This window comes from Equus asinus, chromosome 17 (assembly GCF_041296235.1).
Source record: "Equus asinus isolate D_3611 breed Donkey chromosome 17, EquAss-T2T_v2, whole genome shotgun sequence".
Taxonomy (NCBI): domain Eukaryota; kingdom Metazoa; phylum Chordata; class Mammalia; order Perissodactyla; family Equidae; genus Equus; species Equus asinus.
The window spans coordinates 2,380,118-2,398,762 of NC_091806.1; the positions used below are offsets into that span (position 1 = coordinate 2,380,118).

The window sequence follows — 18,645 nt, forward strand, 5'->3', positions numbered from 1 at the left end:
TCTACCCTTTGGCTGTTTTCTTTCTCTTGGAGCCCCAGAGCTCCTAACTGGGGCACTCTACAGACCAACCGTCTCTCAGCATTTTAAAACTAGGGTAGAGGGGCCAGCCCCGTGGCCGAGTGGTTAAGTTCGCACGCTCCGCTTTGGCCACCCAGGGTTTCACCGGTTCGGATCCTGGGCGCGGACATGGCACTGTTCATCAAGCCATGCTGAGGCGGCATCCCACATGCCACAACTAAAAATATACAACTATGTACCCGGGGGCTTTGGGGAGAAAAAAGAAAAATAAAATCTTTGAAAAAAAACCTAGGGTAGGCATGGTTTCTGAGCTGCCTAGTAGGCTGGAGCATTGTTGGAAAGCAAAGGGCTCGAGCTTTAATGGCTTAATAAAATTAACGCATTGGAGTGTTCTTCTCCCCCTGCTCCAGATCCTTTCTGCACCGGCAGGAGACTTGATAATACACCTTCTGCCAGAGCTTGAAGGCTGATTACATGGCCAATGTGGAGAGGGGAGTAGAGCTGTCAGGACCCCCCCATAGCAGCCACGCTTCACATTCCCAGTGCAGGATTGTATTTGACACTTAATTTAGGAGCCTGGATACCTAGATGTAAAACTTTCCTGCCATAATAGTGATAAAAGCCATGCAGATTTTTATTTAAGGGTCTCCTCCTCTCCTGTCCCCGCCTCCCCTTTCCCTTTTAGTTCAACCTCTCATTCAGCTAGGCAGTAGAACTCAGGTTTGCACAAGGACAAAGGTGTTTTCTTTGATATCTTGATGCTAAAGCTACAGAATGTAATTCTCAGTCAGTCTCAGTCTGTATGGAGCTGCTTGCATGTGTATAGAAACGTAAAATCTGAGAACCACGCCTCTCTCATTGACTCTGCATTTAGCCAAAAGGCAAATCCATCCAGTTTCTGCAGCTGTGTAGAGAACTTCCATTCGACCCAGCGATCCAGCTGACGACCATCCCCTTGTGGAATGGCTTTTGTTTACTTCTGTAGCAGGTGAAATAGATTCTATGATATTGCCTTAATTCCTAACTCAATATGATTAGACATCATAATTCCCATTTTACACATAAAGAAGCAAAGACTTAAGAGGTTAAATGACTTGTCCAAGGCCACGGGGCTAATGACACCAATAAATTGCCTTTGTGTGATTGCTATATAGAATTATTAGTAGTTGCAGGAAGTTATTAACTTTTTACCTATAGAAGGTGGGGTGGGAATAGTATACAAATAGAGAATTTGTTCAGACTTTCAGGGAAAAAATTTACCATGAGTATGACATGCTTTCCTTTCCTTACCTGGTGAAAGAGCATAGACGTGGGAGGCAGGTGACCTGAGTCCGCATACTGGCACTTACTGCCTGTATCACTGATTTGTCTGAGCCTTCAGTTTCATCTATAAAATAGGTCTAATCATATCACCTTTATATTAATGAGTACCCTGAAAACGGAAGCTTTTGAGGAGCTTTTTGCCTTTCCAGCAAAAGGCAGCCATTGTTCCCTGACAGCCTGGGGCCATTTGCTGAAACTGAGGCAGGGAGCCTCTGCTTGACATCCTTACTCTTCAGGGCCTAGAATGTGTGACAAAGTCCTTCCAGTGTTCCCTTGGGAAATTAGAGTCTGCACTCGCAAGGGTATAGGCTCTCTTTGTCTAAAAAACTATTTAGGGGCTCTTTCTGAGAGCTCAGTGGGTCCTATGGGAAAAGTGCACAGTAACTGTTCACGGGTACTTTTATCTGGGCTAGCAGAACAGTTCTGCTGATGTACTTGTGTGTCCAGAGAGTACTGACGTATCTAGGAGAACGATGTCATTACCGCTTTTTGACACGTGAAGAAGCTTTCCTCTTTCTGAGTTCAGAAGCAGCGTTAGCAGAGCCAGTGCTCAGACCTCCTTCTCCTTCACAGGAAGCCATGAGCTGTCCCATTTTGACTCTAGCACAGAGGACTCAGAAAACAGGAACCTACATTTCAGTGCTGTTTCCCGAGTGTTCCTGGAGGTGTGCAGTTGTTTTGTTTCTGTGGTTTTGATGGTGTACAAATAGCTGTGGCTTTGCAGGGAAGGTGTTTGGGTAGAAAACTGGAGTGGAGGTGGAGGGGTGAGTCTTGTTTTAAAATTGGTTTAATCTTCAGCAGATAGAATAGGCTTTCTTTGTATATTTCAAGTCTAAGAGACTTAAAAATAGTATAATTTCTCGTTAGTTGCCCCCTGAAACTTTGTCAGTTTCTACCTCCCACTTGGTGCATGATAATTCCTGAAGCAGAAGCTGTCTTTCTAGTTTATGCACGGGTTAAGGTGGAAAGAAAGCAAGAAAACAAGGTGAAATAGAAGCTCTCACTCTTGTTCTTGTTTGTTACAGGTCCTGGGTATCTCTGGGAAATCATTCTTCTACTTTCACATTTCTATAGGGAGTCACCCAGAGTTTTTCCTGCTCACTCAGGAAAAGTGGTGCTCAGAAGTTTGTGATTGCTTGCTTTAGTGCCGCCCTGGAGTTAGGCAAAGAGAGAAGCATCTTAAGAGCAAGAAATAGTGTTGAATCAAAGTGAGCCCAGCATGCCATTTGAACTGTTCTTTGGTGCATCCAGTTCAGTGCCATGACACTAGGTTACACATCACGTTGTCGTGGCAGTAGAGTCATAGCAGCTGATAGTGTGACCCAGCAGCCCTGGGAGGAGAGGAAGCTTGGCAGTGATGCCACAACCATAGTGATTAGATCTCCGTCTCTCACACCACGGGCTGCTTATCAGTCTGCTGTGACTGTCTCTCTCTCAGTTGACTAGGGCTGCATAGTTGCTGTCCACTTTACAGCTGATTAGCAGATTCAATTCAAGTGTTTATTAGGATCTTTCATGTACAGTGCCTCTAGGAAACATGGTCCTGAGCCTCTAATGCTGTGTGTGCACGTACATGTATTTTTATGTTCGTATGTGAGGGGAGGGGAAACCATGAAAGGGAGGAGATTCAGAAGAAGCATATTACGGGGTTGTATGCATGACGCTGTGAAAGAATAATAGAGTACTTAGGCTCAAGCACCAAAATTTATAGTCTCAGTGAGAAGCACTCTGGCAGAAATAGAGTAGGGTTGGAGTATTCTGACTGTAATGTGGGGTTCCTATCTGAGAGAATGTGATTCAAAGGTACAGTGTGAGTCAAATGTGCAAGCCGAGCCAAAGACTGTATAAGACAAAGCTAAGGTCTGAACACCAAGCAGGAGGGAGTGAGGGGCACATATGATTACTAAGTCCGAAGGGGCCAAACGTGGGATTTGAGGTCAAGATTAGAAAGCCGATGATTCAGGGCCAAGCAGAGATGAGAAGGGAGAGAAAGCTGGCGTATGGAGCAAGTGGGAGGTAGGATCAGGATCCTAAACAACTTCTTCAAATCACCCAGAAACTCGTTGACTTCGAATGTTGTTTCAGCAAGTTAGTGGTGCAGGTGAGAGTGGGACTGGGGCAGAGGGCCTGGGTGCAGTGGGCGGGTGGAGCTAATCTGGAGCACTTGGGTCTAGAGAAAGGGTCTAGATATGAGCAGAGAGTAGTGGGAAGGAACGCGAAGAAGGGGCTTTTCATAGATACAGGGCGGACTTCTTCCGTCAGACTGTGGCAGAGAGGCAGATGTGGAATGATTTGTGACATTTAGTGAGAATGTTTTCACCACCATTATGTGCAAGACCCTAAGCAAGGTGTTATGATTTGTCTTCCAGATGTTAAGTTAAGAGACCTATTATCTGGTGGAGAAAATAAAAACTTGACTCCAGAGTTTAGAGCCCCGGTTATTGCCTAAACCGTGGTATTGTTAAGGGAGAAAGAGGGGGAACAGGACAAGGTTTGAGGGGAAGATATTGGAGAATAATATAGTGGTTAGAAAGCAGATTATGGAGTCAAACTATTTGGGTTTAAACTCCAGCTCAGCCACTGTGTGTGTGAATTTGAGCAGGTGTTGTACCCCCTCTATACTTCAGTTTCTTCATCTGTAAAATTGGTGTAGTAGTCATTGCCACCTCGTGGTGTCCCTGTGATGATTAATTGAAGTAGCGAATGTAGAGTGCTTAGAATAGTGCCGGATGCGAGGGCACTCAGAACAGGTCGCAGTGACAATGAGGGGGAGGAGGGAGAGGGTTCAGTTTGAGGCATGATGGTTTGAATAATAGAAAAGTATCCAGGTGGAGATACCAATAGGGATTGTGAGCCTGGAGACCCGGAGAGAATTTCTGCTCTTCGGAGCCTTCTCCATGGAGGCAGTAGTTGAACTGCACAGATGGAACGAGATTGCTATGCAGGAGGGTTTGGACAGAAAGCAGTTTTGCCCCCTGAGGACATTTAACAGTGTCTGGAGACTCTTGGTTGTCATGATTCAGGGTAGGGATTGATGCTGCCATCATTTACTGCATAGAGGCCAGGGATGCTGCTACAGATCTTACAATGCACAGGACTCTTCCCTCACAACAAAGAATTAGCAGCTCCAAATATCAGTAGTGCTGAGGTTGAAAAACCCTAGCGTTGAGGGCTTTCTCAGTTGCAGTCACCTGAAGAGAGAGTGTACCATTACAGGGGCAAAGCTGATAAACAGCCAGCCAGAGAAGTCCAGGGTCACAGAAACCATGGGAGGAAAGAAATTAAAGACTGAGGGGCATCAGTAGTGCTAAATGCTACACACAGGTCAGTAGTGAGGTCGCGTGGAGTTGGTGACCAGTAGACTCTTTAGTGGTAGAGGGGACCAGGCATCAGGTGTTATGTGACTCTATGCTTTGTGGTTAAAGGTGGGAGAAGGTGTAGGGGAACACAATTTGCTCCCCCAAAATGTGTCTCTTTGGCTTGATTATTTTTAAGAACAAAACACTCAGATAGAAACTTTGACCCTCCCCCAACTGCCTAAAAGAATTTAAGATACAAGGCCTGTTCCAGGAAGGAGCTCTCACCATAGATAACTAGAGTATAATATGAACTAGATGTGGTAGGGAGGAGCCTAGCAAGACCCACTTGATCAAAGGCTCCTTCATATCCCATTGTCTCCACAAGGAATGGCAAACGTTTGTTTACCAAACATTTGCTTTTGCATCTCCATGTGAATTGCTTTCCTCCCTTGTGAAGTCCCAAACCGATACCCGCAACATGGTCTTTTGTCTTTAGCTAAAGATGGTATTTAAGGTGGTGACTTTGGCCATTTCAACAAGTTACTCAGTTTTTCTGGATCTCTCCCATGTATAAATATTATTAAAGTTTGTGTGCTTTTCTCCTGTTATTCTTTCTCATGTCAATTTAATTCTTAGTGCAGCTGGAAGAACCTAGAAGGGTAGAGGAAAATTTCTTCTCTACAGAGGATAATCACTTGATAGGGCAGCAATGTCAAAAGAAAAAAGTTATCCTGCAGTCTTCTTTACTTTTTTAGTTTGGCTGTGTCACCCTAACAACTTCTAAATCAGATTCCTGGTCTCCTGAAACTCCCTCTTGTTTGGGCAACAGATACAATTAGACACAAATCTGGATTGGTGAATTATTGTTCCAAGAGCATAAAACTTATGCAGTTGTATTATTTTAGAGATAAAAGAACTGAATGTGGCTTTTCATTTTTATTAACTCTGGAGCCCAAGGCCCTGAGAAATTCAGTGACTTGCCCAAAGTCACACAACTGGTTGGTTCCAAAAGACAGCACTGACTAACACTCTAACTTTCCGTCCTGAGTGCTCTCCTCTGTGCTGAGTTGCTTTCCCGTGATCTAATCCTGGTTCTCAGAGGCTCAGTTTCCTTTTCAGTAGGAGGATGCTATATGGAGTGGTTGCCAGAGTGCTAACCTGGAAAAAGACTGACCTGAGGTGAATCTTTGCTCCATAGCTTACCTCCTGCATAACACTAGGCAAGTGACTTAGCCACTGTGGTCTTCAGTTTCCACTCACACAAAGTGAAAATACTCCTGCCTGCCTGAGGATTAGATCAGAACTACGTATATGATGGCACCTGGAACACTGCCTGTGTGTGAAGCTCTTGGTATTTTCACTATCATTATTCAGAAGGCCCTGTCTTTGTTATGGATTAAAAGACAGGAGAATGTCCGATGACGGAAACCAGGCTAAAGTTAGGCATGCCTCCTGTTTCACCCAGCGTTGCTCCTGTTGCTGTCTCACACTCTGTAGTCTGAGCAATGTCATGAGGGTTGGTGCTGCTGTGGATATACTACGTCCTGAAGCAGATGTCTCTCGGGTCTGTTGTGACGATGTCTATTTGTCATTGATGAGCCTGGTATTTCTCAAAAGTAAATGACTTCACCCTTCAGGTCACTCATTGGGGCAGCTAGTTAGACCTTTTCAGAGTTTTTCCAGACACTGAAACCTACTCTTTTGAGGAGCCCCAGGATGACTGAGACTCCCATATAGGAAACTTCAAATGACAGGAGCAGTATGTGCTAAGTACTTAGCTGTTATGGAAGCCGTTATTTTAATGGGCTTAAGCTGAAGAGGACTTTGGTTTTGTATCTAAAGTCATCAGCATACTCAAGGTCTTCTAGATTTTCTCCTGTATTATCTTAGAGGAGTGTTTTGGTTTTGCATTTTATATTTAGGTCTGTGATCCATTTTGAGTTAATTTTTGTGAAAGATGTAAGGTCTGTGACTGGATTCATATTTTTGCCTGTGGATACCCAGTCATTCCAGCATCATTTGTTAAAAAGACTGCCCTTTCTCCATTGTATTGCCTGTGGTCCTTTGTTCAAGATCAGTTGACTATATTTATGTAGCGCTGTTTCTGAGCTCTGTATTCTGTTCCACTGATACTTGTTTGTTCTTTCACCAGTACCACACAGTCTTGATTCCTGGAGCTTTTTAGTAAGTTTTGAAGTCAGGTAGTGTCAGTCCTCTCACTTTCTTCTTCTCCTTCAATATTGCGTTGACTAATCTGGGTCTTTTGCCCCTCAATATAAATTTAGAATCAGTTTATCAATATCCACAAAATAACTTGTTGGGGTTTTGATTGCGATTGCATTGAATCTATAGATCAAGTTGGAAAGAATTGACATCTTGACAGTATTTAGTCTTCCTAGCCATGAGCACAGAATAGCTTTACCTTTATTTAGTTCTCCTTTGATTTCTTTCATCAGCATTTTGTAGTTTTCCTCATACATATTTTGTACATATTTTGTTAGATTTATACCTAAGTATTTAACTTTTGGGGTGCTAGTGTATATGGTATTGTGTTTTTAAATTCAAATTCCACTTGTTCGTTACTGGTATATAGGAAAGTTACTGACTTTTGTAACTTAACTTTATATCTAGCAACCTTGCTGTAGTTGCTTATTAGTTCCAGAAATTTTTTTTGTCAGTTCTTTCAGGTTTTCTACATAGATGATCATGCCATTTGTGAACAAAGACAGCTTTATTTCTACCTTCCCAATCTGTAAACCTTTTGTTTCCTTTTTTTGTATTATTGCATTAGCTGGGACTTCCTGCATTGATGTTGAAAAGGCAAAGTGAGAGGACACGTCCTTGCTTTGTTGAGGACACATCTTTGCTTTGTTGCTGATCTTAGCAGGACAGCTCTAGTTTCTCACCATGAAGTATGATGTTAGCTGTAGGTGTTTTTTGTGAAGTTGGGAAAGTTCCCCTCTATTCCTAGTTTGCTGAGAGGTTTTTTTTTTTTTTTATCATAAAGAGATATTAGATTTTGTCAGATGCCTTTTCTGCATCTATTAATACTATTGTGTGGTTTTTCTTCTTTAGCCTGTGGATGTGATAGATTATATTAACTGATTTTCAAATGTTGAACCAGCCTTGCATACTGGGGATAAATCCCACTTGGGTGTCGTGTGCTTCCTTTTATACATTGTTGGATTCAGTTTGCTAATATCTTATTGATAATTTAACTTTTTCTTTGAGCCACATTTCTTTTTGAAAATTATCGTTCAAGAAAAATGTGTCACACGTTATTATAGAAAATTTGGACTGAAAAGTACAAAAGTAAAGAAAAGAAAAGTTCTTTTAATCCCATCACTCGGAGATAACCACTCTCCAACATTTTGGTGTATTTCTTATAGCCTTTTAGAATAGAAATAATAATAACAACAGCAACAGTAAATTTCACTTTTACTTCATTGAGTGGATACTTGAAATAGCCAAGTCATAACTGAAGTGGGGATCCCATGGTGGTATACTAACAAACTGGGGAGGATGAAAGGAGGTAAAGAGGATACAAATGACTGCTTTTGTCTTGAGGCTTCTGATGAAGATGAGAAAAATGGTTTAAGGAAGAGATTAAACGTTCACTTTAATAACCTTTTCTCTACCCTCAGTTGTAAACTCTGAGCAATTCAGGCTTTTAACCAGGTTGTCAGGAAAATGTTTGACATCACACAGAATGTTAGTAATGGACTATAGTTCATAGCTCATCTCTGCTGTGTTTCTGGGCTGCTGGATAATTTTCCAAGCCTAAGGAGCAGGCACTTGTTTTATTCGTAGATAGTGCCTATTCCTCTCATACACAGAAGACACAGGAAATGGGAGACCTTTTCTCCACCGCAAAAGGACCCTGTCCTCCTTGTTGTTGAAGCTCCTCCCTTGCCTGCCCTCACTGGAGCCTGGCCAAGTTTTGGAAGGAGCTCTCTTGGAGTAAAATGCCAGAGTAAATACTGGAGGCTGTACAGAAGCCTCAGCTTTGAGATTCCCAAGCTGAAAGTTGCCATGGCACTGGCATGCTGGGCGGGCACTGTGCTGCAGGAGTGAGGACAGCTTGCGGCGTCTCAAAAGTTCGATTTCCTGCTTTTTAATTTTTCTATTTTAGAATAGTGATCATTCAGAAGAGGAAAAGGGGAGTAAAACTGGACTTGACCTTTTCAGGAGGACCTGACCTTTTCAGGAGGTAGAGTCTTCACACTCTATTTCATGCAGTCTACATTTTTTGCAGTCGTTTTTGGAGTAGGAGCCTTTAAACTTACTTGCAGGAAATTTGGTTAATAGAACAGGTATTTCTGAAACCTTCAATCAGTGTAGAATTGGATCCTTTTCTTTTGTTTAGCTTCCTGCTCCTGACCCTGTTCTGTCTTTCTCAGTTTATCTCAGCAACACTTTTCTGGAACAAATCTTTCTTAAGCCATAATGCTCTCTAGCTAGTTTGCTGCTTGTTTTTATAATCTGCCTATAATAGAAAAGTAAATAAAACTTTAGTTTCCTACAGGCCAGCTAGCTAGGAGTTAATGGCTTCTAACCCTTGTCTAGCACATCGAATGGTGGTGTTTTTAAGTACAAGCTCTTAATTCAAGGTTTTATGTGTTTAATTATGTATGTGTAAAGTGCTAGTCTACATGCCTCTTGGGTCCAGCCTAGCTTGGAAATATTAACTACAAGAGCATGTAGAAAGTACTGTGGGTTGAGACTTAACTCTTGAGATGTACATTCTTTATCCCAAGATTCACTTCGGGGGAGTAGCATCCTAGTGGGGATAACATCAGAAGCAGCCTGTTAACTGAGGAAACATCTCAATTAAGAAGAAGGAAATTTGAAGAACTTGAAGCAGGCAGAAAGGGATCGTTAGAGGCAATATTGTTTTAGCAGAAAGTCTGCTGGACTCGACCAGAGGAAAGTTGGTTTTTAAACCTGACTTTATTGCTGCACTTCTCTGGAGCCTCTTTTGTGTGTGTGTGTGTGTGTGTGTGTTTTACCTATAAAACGAGGAGGTTGGAGTCAGCTCTAATGAGAACAGTCAGATGTTCACTAGTTATGACCATTCACAAATAAGCGGCCAATTTTTTTCAAATTACAATGCTATGTTTAAGTAATAACATAGCTTTTCACCCTAATGCAGCCATAACAAAGATATATCAATTTGCTTGTAACATAGGGCTTTAAGGTTTCAACAACTTAGGGGCCAGTCAGTTGACCAAAGGGAGAAAACTCCTTTTAGGGTTTCATTTGTGTAGAGGACCCAGACCCCTCAGGTGAGATTTTCCTGGAGACCATTGCCAGTGCCCTAGGAAGTGCTTCAAGGAGGAAGGGGAGATTTTTCTTTTAACCAGAGTAGTTCCTCTTTTGGCTCTATTATATTTTGGAGTTCTACATTAAGATTTTGTTTGGCGTGAGGGAAGTTCTGTGGCTTTTAAAAGGTTTGACAACTACTAGTAGATCCTATAAAAAAGGAACATTTTGTATCACCACCAGTTTCATCATTCTGTGATACATCCAGCCTTCCTTCTTCTCTGCTTATGTAGAATTTTCTCCTTTTACATAACACCACATGTAGTATAGTCAAGAGTATAAGACTATCACTCTCAACTTCTGGGAGCTATGGGATAGAGCCTGAAGAAGTTCTAAGAAACCTCCTCAGAAATGATGTCACTGGCTCCCAGGTAGCAGGTGCTGATGTGAAGGGCCTCCTGCTTCTTGGAGAACTGTGCAGTTTATAGCAGAATGGTTTTGATAGCAAGGAGGTGAAATGAAACCTAAAAGGGAGTTTGAAAGCTATTTCACTCCTGCTGTTGGTAGGAGTCCTTTCTCCAGACCTACCACCTGCCCAGTCCCCCAAGAAGTCTGTCCTTTGGGCTCTGAATTTGAAAGGATGCTGTGACCCAGAAGTTTGTTCTTGCCGTTCTGAACTTGGTTGGAGCATACCTATTTGTTGATCAGTAGAGAACAGGATTGGAAGAAGGCATAAAGGGTTTTAGAGAGTAGATTATTCTGCCTTCAGTTCTCATTTGTGGCCTAATTTGTATAAAATAAACTACATAAAGGTTAAAAAATCTGCTTAAAGCAATGGGAAATAAAAACTTTAATTTTTCAAAACCATGATTTATCACCTAGTGCAGTCTGGTCCACACCTTTCCTGACTATGACATCAGCTTCCTAACTCTGAACCATCTGTGTATGCAAAGTCTAGTAAAATAGATTGCGAGTCAGTTTTATTGTGATCTCCATTTTTAGTCACCTGGAACTGTTAAGAGATTTTGTAGGCATTCAGAAAAGTTCATCCGTTGGCTAAAACTTCCTAGGTTTGGTCTCTAAGAGGAGGTCCTAGGTCTTATAAGACCTAATTTATTTCGAGGGTAGAGATCCATTGATGAATGGTCACCATAAAGCATAACAGTCTTGAAATATACACACTAAAAATAAGAAGAAATTCCATAAATAAACACAAATCACAGTTCTCAATCTGATACAGAATTTGCAGGGACATTAATAACATTTGACACTCCCCCTCCCCTTTTCTTTAGCACCAAGGAGAGCACCTACACAGAGTATATGAGTTCTTGAGGGTTTATGTCACTTAGTCACTTGATGTGTGAGCAAATCTGTCGTCCAGGCCTTATTTTTCATTGGCGTTCATATGGCATTGTTACAAAAGCTGCTTAATGTATCTAGCTTCTTTCAGTTTTTAAGGGGCTAATTAAAAATGGCCTCATTTTCCCCTCTCCTTTGGTCTTTCTCTTCTTCAGTCTCCTTTTTAGGTTTTCCCAGTTTGACTTTGTTTCCATCAGATTGTGGTAGTGAACAGAGCACCAGACCAGGAACAAGAAGGTTGGAGTCCTCTGTGTCTCCTCCAGGTTTGCAGCTGTGTCTGTTCACTTATCTGTAAAAGGAAGGCATTCTCTTAGAGCTCTAAAATTTTGTATTGGCCTTTCTCCTTTTGTCTACTGTTCTGCCTCTTCCCTGGTCCCTACCTCAGCTCCTCAGTGTGCACAGTTGTTTAAAAATATTCATAAAATAAACATGCTTGCGAGGAAACATCAGTAAGTGGAGTCACTGGCAGAACAAGGAGTTTAGAAGTTCTTATTTTGGTGGTTTCTCACTTTGTTTGCCTTATGCCCTAGCCAAATATAGCCTGCAGTTGTATTTTATTTGGTCTGCAAAGTTGTTGCAAAATGAAACAATACCGTATTTTCACCCATGAGGGTACAAATCTAAAGGCTTCACTAATATAATCCAATATTGGTGAAGGTGTAGAGAAATGCTTGCTTTCATACATTGTTGTAGGAATGTGATTGATGCATCTTTTTTGGAGGGCAGTTTAGCAGTATCAGTCAGTATTTTTAGAGTATATATAAGTTGACTCAGTGACTCCAAAGGTCTATAAAGAAACTCATATGCAAATATTAAAAGGTGTATCCAAGGATGTTCTTGGCTGTATTGTTTGTAATAGCAAAAATTTGGAAATATCCTGCACTTTCATTAAGAAGGGAAATATTTAATAGATATATTTATCCTTTTATTTATATATATAAATATCCATATCTATCTGTATCATACAGACATTAAAAATAACGCAAAGAATAAAGTTGACCTGTACATATTAACATTTTAAATAGGCGAGACACAGAACCATGTGTTCACTATGACCCATTTATAAAAAACAACATAATTGTCAGTATACATATATGTATATAACTAGGTAGGAAAATGGCTGAAGTGGTACATAACAAACTGTTAACAGTAATTACCCTCTGAGTGGGAAAATGGTATCAGGATGGAGACAGTAGAATTTAACTTTTTACAATATACACTTATCTATTAAATTTTTAAGAAGTAATCATGTATTACTGGTATAAAAATGAACAAAAGGGAAAACAAAAAGGAAGGATAAGGAATTACTTCCCAAAGAATGAAAAAGGCAAAAAGATTAACAGGAAATTTATCGAAGATATTAGGGGAACATTGTTTAGAGGATATTCCCAAAACTTTAGCATCAGGTAGGAACTATGGTTTGTTTTTATTTTGGCCAGAGCTGCCTAGTACTTACAGTAATAGCTCTACCCTTCCATTTCTTTGTGTGTTCAACTTACTATTCTTCCTTGTCTGTGTTCTACAGGTAACCCGGGACCAGATGAAGGTGTTTATACAGCAGGAATTTAAGAAAGTTCAGAAAGTGATTGCTGATGAGGAGCAGAAGGCCCTGCATCTAGTGGACATCCAGGAAGCAATGGCCACGGCTCATGTGACTGAGATACTGGCAGACATCCAGTCCCACATGGACAGGCTGATGACTCAGATGGCCCAAGCCAAGGAACAACTCGATACCTCTAATGAATCAGCGGAGCCAAAGGCAGAGGTAAAAGAAAAAGGAATTAACTGCCCTGTGTGTTAGCTCTGGGAATTCCTCTTTGTGGTCCCTACACATGAATGAATTGAGAACTTAGATAGAGCATAAGTGTTTAGACTGGGGGGTAAGCCAGTGTGTAAGTACTGGCTGCTTGGGCCGTGTCCAGCAACTGGGCCTGGCCAGATACATTCCCAGCACGATTAAAGGAGTGCAGTCAGTGGATCAAATGCTAACCCTGGTTAGGGAGGGAAACCAGAACTCAGAACCAGAGAAGAGGGCAGTTGACACCTCTCAAGCTGTAAAATGAGCCTGGATGTAAAGTCATCATAGGGATGAGAACTGGGCTGAAGGAGAAGTTACGAAGTGGAGCAGAAAGCGGCCAGAATGAAAGATTTTGGACTGATTCTGGGAATGGCAAAAGGTGCCGTAGGCTGGTTTTTTTACGGAACCAACGGTATAAATTGAGAGTGTAACTGTTGGATTAAGAGAGGCAGGTGAGATAGGACATTGTGAAGATCTAAAAAAGTGTGAGTGAAAGACGTAAGATAGATGTTGAATCACTCACTGTACAAATGTTAGTCACTATATTCATTTGTTATTTTGTAACAGGAATAAAAGTCTTAAGCATTTTACCAAACAACATATTTAGGCATTTAGAATCTATTTCTTAAAAAAATGTAAGTCAGCCATTTAAAAAAACTTATATTTCCACCACTGGAGAGAGGCTGTTGTTCATCAGGTTTCATAGCTTTTTGTTGAAAATTCTGGTCAAGCTTATGCCAGAGAGGTTTAGGGTAGGCCCTTTTAGAAGAAAACCTAGGCAAGTTGTATAGACTTTCCAGGACTGCTGCTGACTCAGTGAGCTCAGCCGTAACTAGCAGTCTTGCCTTGGTCCAGGAGTGCCTAGCCTCAGACTAACCAGGCAACAGAAGAGTAAAGGTGTAATCCAGGGGCAAGTACTGTCCAAGCAGTCCTGACAGGAAGTGTAAGAGACCACTGCACAGTTAGCTGCTTTGCATCCAGGGTTCTTGATGAACTTTCATCAGTGTGTGAAAAGACTAGATGAGCTCTTGTTCTTTTCATTTCATCCTCTCCAGAATAAAGAAAGTGTGGGCCTAAGTATGTTTCTACATAGGCAAGAGAGCACTTTATATTCATCATTTCACTGAATTCGTGATAGCGGCATTCATTATCTCCATTTTACAGATAGGATATTGAGATGCAAAGGTGCTGACCCAGTGTCATTTAAGTTAGAAGAAAACAGAGCCAGGATTCAGATTTAAGTCTGTCCTATTCCAATGCCTGTACTTTTTCCCTATGCAGTTATGCAGTATATGCTGTATGCCACGGTTGTATCTGTGGGAAGAATGAGGAGAATCAGTGTCCTAGAGAGCTTTGCATTCCTAAGACCTGTTACAATGTGGAGGTGGTCACACTGTGTCTTAATAAACAAGAAGTTCAAGCGGACCTACTAAAAAGATCAGTGGCATAGCTCTGTCCCAAATTCTCCTCAGATTGGGCCCTCACATTTATTCTGTGTGTTAGTTTGTTTTTTCAAAAATAAAGATTTAATTTTGAGAGAGATCCCCGTCTCTTATTTTCATTTCAAATAATGAATTTAGTCCCTCCCCAGCATTAACTGTCCTATAAGCACTTCAGCTGCTCGGCTACACTATGCTTGTTAACTCTGATGTAATTACTCTTAGAGATGCAAAACTGACAAAGCCTCAGGACCAGGCTGTGGACAAAATAAGCTCTTAAAAACAAGAAGTAGCAGTCAGCTGGCTAGAGCTTTTGTACAAGGAGGTGTTACCATCTAATAGCCTCTCATTCCAGCTAATCTGGGAACTATTGATCAGAACAGATTTCTAGTACCTTTCTTTCAAAAGACTCAGCAGAGGAATTCTTCTCTTTCTCTTGCAAGGTACGGATTGTTTTTTAATCACGTGCATTTTGAATTTGGCCAAGAGATTTCCCCCACCCCAACATTTTATTGTGAAGATTTTCAAACATACAGCAAAGTTGAAAGGATTTTACAGATTACACCCATATACCTCCACCTAGATTCTACCATTAACATTTTACTATGCCGATTCATTTTACATATATAGCCACCTTTCCAACCTTCTGCTCCTTAATTCATCTTATTTTTTGATGCATTTAAAAGCAAATTCCAGCTTCCGGTTCTGAACAGGATAGAGTAAACACATTTCATTTTACTTCTTCCACTAATCACAGCAAAAATTCCTGGACAAAATACTTAAGTCACCTACCAGAAGACTCTGAAAAGTGGAGAAATGATGGCAGACTGAGTAGGACCTTGGGATTTGAGGAACCACATGGCAGGGAGTTCCCTGGGGTTTTTCTTTCCTCCTGGGTGCCCTGCAAACTGGAAACACTACTGGGCACAGACTACAAGAAAGTACCCAAGAAAGGTCTGCTCTCTCTAGCCAAAGGACTGGGAAAAGAGCTGTTCAGCTGTAGAGAAACCTTTTGACCACACCTGCCTATTCTGAAGATGAACACCAGAAATCAAACTGCGCCTCTTCCCAGCCCCAATTGGCACTGCAGTAGTGGGGCCAGTAGAGTAAAAACCTATTTTATACCCTCCTCTGTAGTACTGAGGTGTCCTCCTTTGTCCATGGAGCCTTTAGGTGAAAGTCTGACTTCTCGGTAGGGAGAGGTGCCCCTCTCCCAGGGAGCCTGTGGCTGGAACTCTGACTTCAACCCCAGCCCTGCAGTAGCAGAGGAAATAGTACCCCTCTCCTGTGGAGACTGTAGATGGAGCTCTAACTCCTGTCTCCCACCTCTGCATTAACTAGACAATGCCCCTCCCCGAGAGAGTCCGAGGGTGGAACCTTATCTTCCACCCTTACCCGGTAATGATGAGTTGATGCCCCTCCTCCATCCCTAGCACAGTGGAGGCTGTGGAGTGGAGTCCTGTCTCCTGAGGGAGGCAGACCAGAACAGCCCTGCAGAAGCTTTGTGAACTAAATTGACTTTTGAACCACAGTCCACAAAAGTGATGCAGGACAAGTGTTCTGAACCTAAAGAGGTTCTATCTGCTAGAATAAAAGATTTAAATAGGAACTAGATTCTTATGATACTCCAAAGGTGTAGGATACAGTCTAAAATTACTCATTTTACCAAGAACAAATAAAATCTCAGCTCTAATGAGAAAAGACAATCAGTAGATGCCAACACTAAGATGACACAGATTTTGGAATTATCAGGCAAGGATTTTAAAGCCACTGTTATAAAAATGTTTCCATGAGCAATAATAAACCATGGAAACAAATGATAAAAAATGTCAGCAAAGAAATAAGATATAAAGAAGGATCAAATGAAAATTTTAGAACTGAAAAATATAATAACTGACATAAAAAATTCACTAGATTGACTCAATGGCAAATTGAAGATGACAGAGGAAAGAATCAGTAAATTTGAAGATATTGGTCTAATATGAACAACCAAGAAGAAAGAGTGAAAAATAATTGAACTGCTGGAGGTGACAGAGGAAAGAAGCAGTGAATTTGAAGACAGATCAAGAGATAGCCAATCTGAACAACCAAGAAAAAGAGATGGAAAAATAATTGAACTGAGTCTTGGGGACCTGTGGGACAATCAAGATCTAACACATGTGACACCTATGTTCAGTAAGGGGGAGGAAAAGGAATGTGGGGCTGAAAAAAATTGAAGAAATAAGGGCTCAAAACTTCTAAAATTTGATTGAAAGGCATAAACCTAGAGATTTAAGAGGCTGAATGAACCCAAGCAAGATAAACTCTAAGAAATCCATACTCAGACACATCAAAATCTAACTTCTGAAAACTAAGGACAAGGAAAAGACCTTGAAAGCAGAGTAGCCAGAGAGAAATGACACATTACCTCTGGAGAGCAATAACTTGAATGGACGTTATGTAGGGTGTTTTTTCTGTACCTATTGAAATGATTATTTGGTTCTCCATTATTCTGTTGTAATGGTTCATTACATTGGTTAATTTTTCAATATTAAATCATCCTTGCATTCCTGAGATAAAATCCCACTTGGTCATTATGTTTTATCTGGGTTCAATTCATTAATCATTTGTTAAAGATTTTTATGTCTGTGTTCAATGAGGAATATTCATCTGTAATTTTATGTTATATCATTGTCAGGCTTCGGTATTAGGCCTATGCTGGCCTCAGAAAACAAGCTGAGAAGTATTCCTTCCTCATGTATTTTCTGAAAAAGTTTATGTAAGATTGGTGTTATTTCTTTCTTAAATATTTGGTAGAGTTTACCAGCAAAACCATCTGTCCCAGAGTTTCTTTATGTGAAGGTTTTTGATAAACAATTCAATTTCTTTAATATAGAGCTATTCAAATTTTATTTCATCTTATGATTTAATTTTTAAAAATTTGCTATAATTTTCAAAGAATTTACTGTTTTCATGTAAATTGTAGTTTTTAGTATAAAGTTGCTCATAGTATTTTCTTAGTACTTTTTAACTGTCTGTAGCATCTAGAATGATAACCCATCTTTCATTTCTGATATTGATAATTTGTAATTTCCCCCCTTTTTTCTTGATCAGCCTAACTAGTATTTCGTTAATTTTGTTGGTCTTTTTGAAGAACTAACCTTTTGATTTGCTAATTTTACTCTTTCTTTCCTATTTTGTTTATATCTGCTCTTATTTCCTTTATTCTACTTATTTTGAGTTTACGTTGTTCTCTTTTCTAGCTTCATTGATCATTGATTTTACTACTTTCTTCTTCTATGTAAACTTTTAAATCTACATTTTTCTCTAAGCACTGCTTTAGTTGAAATACAACATAACTTTGGTTTTCATTATCATTCAACTTGAAAGGTTTTTTCATTTACCACGTGATTTTTTCTCTTAAGTCATCAATTATTTAGGAGTGTGTTGTTTAGTTCCAAATATTAGGGATTTTCTAACATATCTTAGAATTATTCATTTCTAATTTAGTTCCGTTGTGATCAGAGAACATATTCTGAATGATTTCAGTCTTTTAACATTTATTGACACTTGTTTTATGGCCCAGCATATGATCTATCTTGGTGAATGCATATGTGCACCTAAGAAAAATGTATATTCTGGGGCTGGCCCAGCGGCCTAGTGGTTAAGTTGGTGCACTCTGCTTCAGCAGCCCAGGGCTTGCAGGTGTGGATCCTGGGCCCGGAGCTCCACGCTGCTCATCAGGCTGTGCTGCGGCGGTGTCCCACATACAACAAAGAGGAAGATGTTCACTCAGGGCCAATCTTCCTCACCAAAAAAAAGATATATATATTTATAGTCTGTAGTTTGGGCTATAGTATTCTTTTTAATATTAATTTAAAAATAGTAATTTTTAAGTTATGTTTTAACTAATTTTTGTGTCTAATTATTCTATCAGCTGCTGAGAGAGGGGTGTTAAGTTTCCAAGTATAATTAAGGCTTTATCTGTCTTTCCCTTTAATTCTGTCAGCTTTTCTTCAGAGATTTTGAAGCTCTATCATTAAGCAAATACATATTTATGATTGTTACATCTTCTTGATGAACTGACTCTTTAATCATTATGAAATGTCCCTCCTTTTCCCTGATAATACTGTCTTGATGTCTATTCTATCTCATGTTGGTATAGCCA

General features: G+C 40.4%; 1 protein-coding gene across 1 annotated transcript in view; it reads left to right on the plus strand.

Moving 5' to 3' along the window:
- The window catches only part of TRIM44 (tripartite motif containing 44), a 112,626-nt gene that overhangs the window by 29,051 nt on the left and 64,930 nt on the right, over nt 1–18,645 (plus strand). The window contains exon 3 of the mRNA XM_044750626.2: nt 12,787–13,026. Coding sequence (XP_044606561.2) covers nt 12,787–13,026 — 240 coding nt within the window. The remainder of the gene's footprint in view (nt 1–12,786; nt 13,027–18,645) is intronic.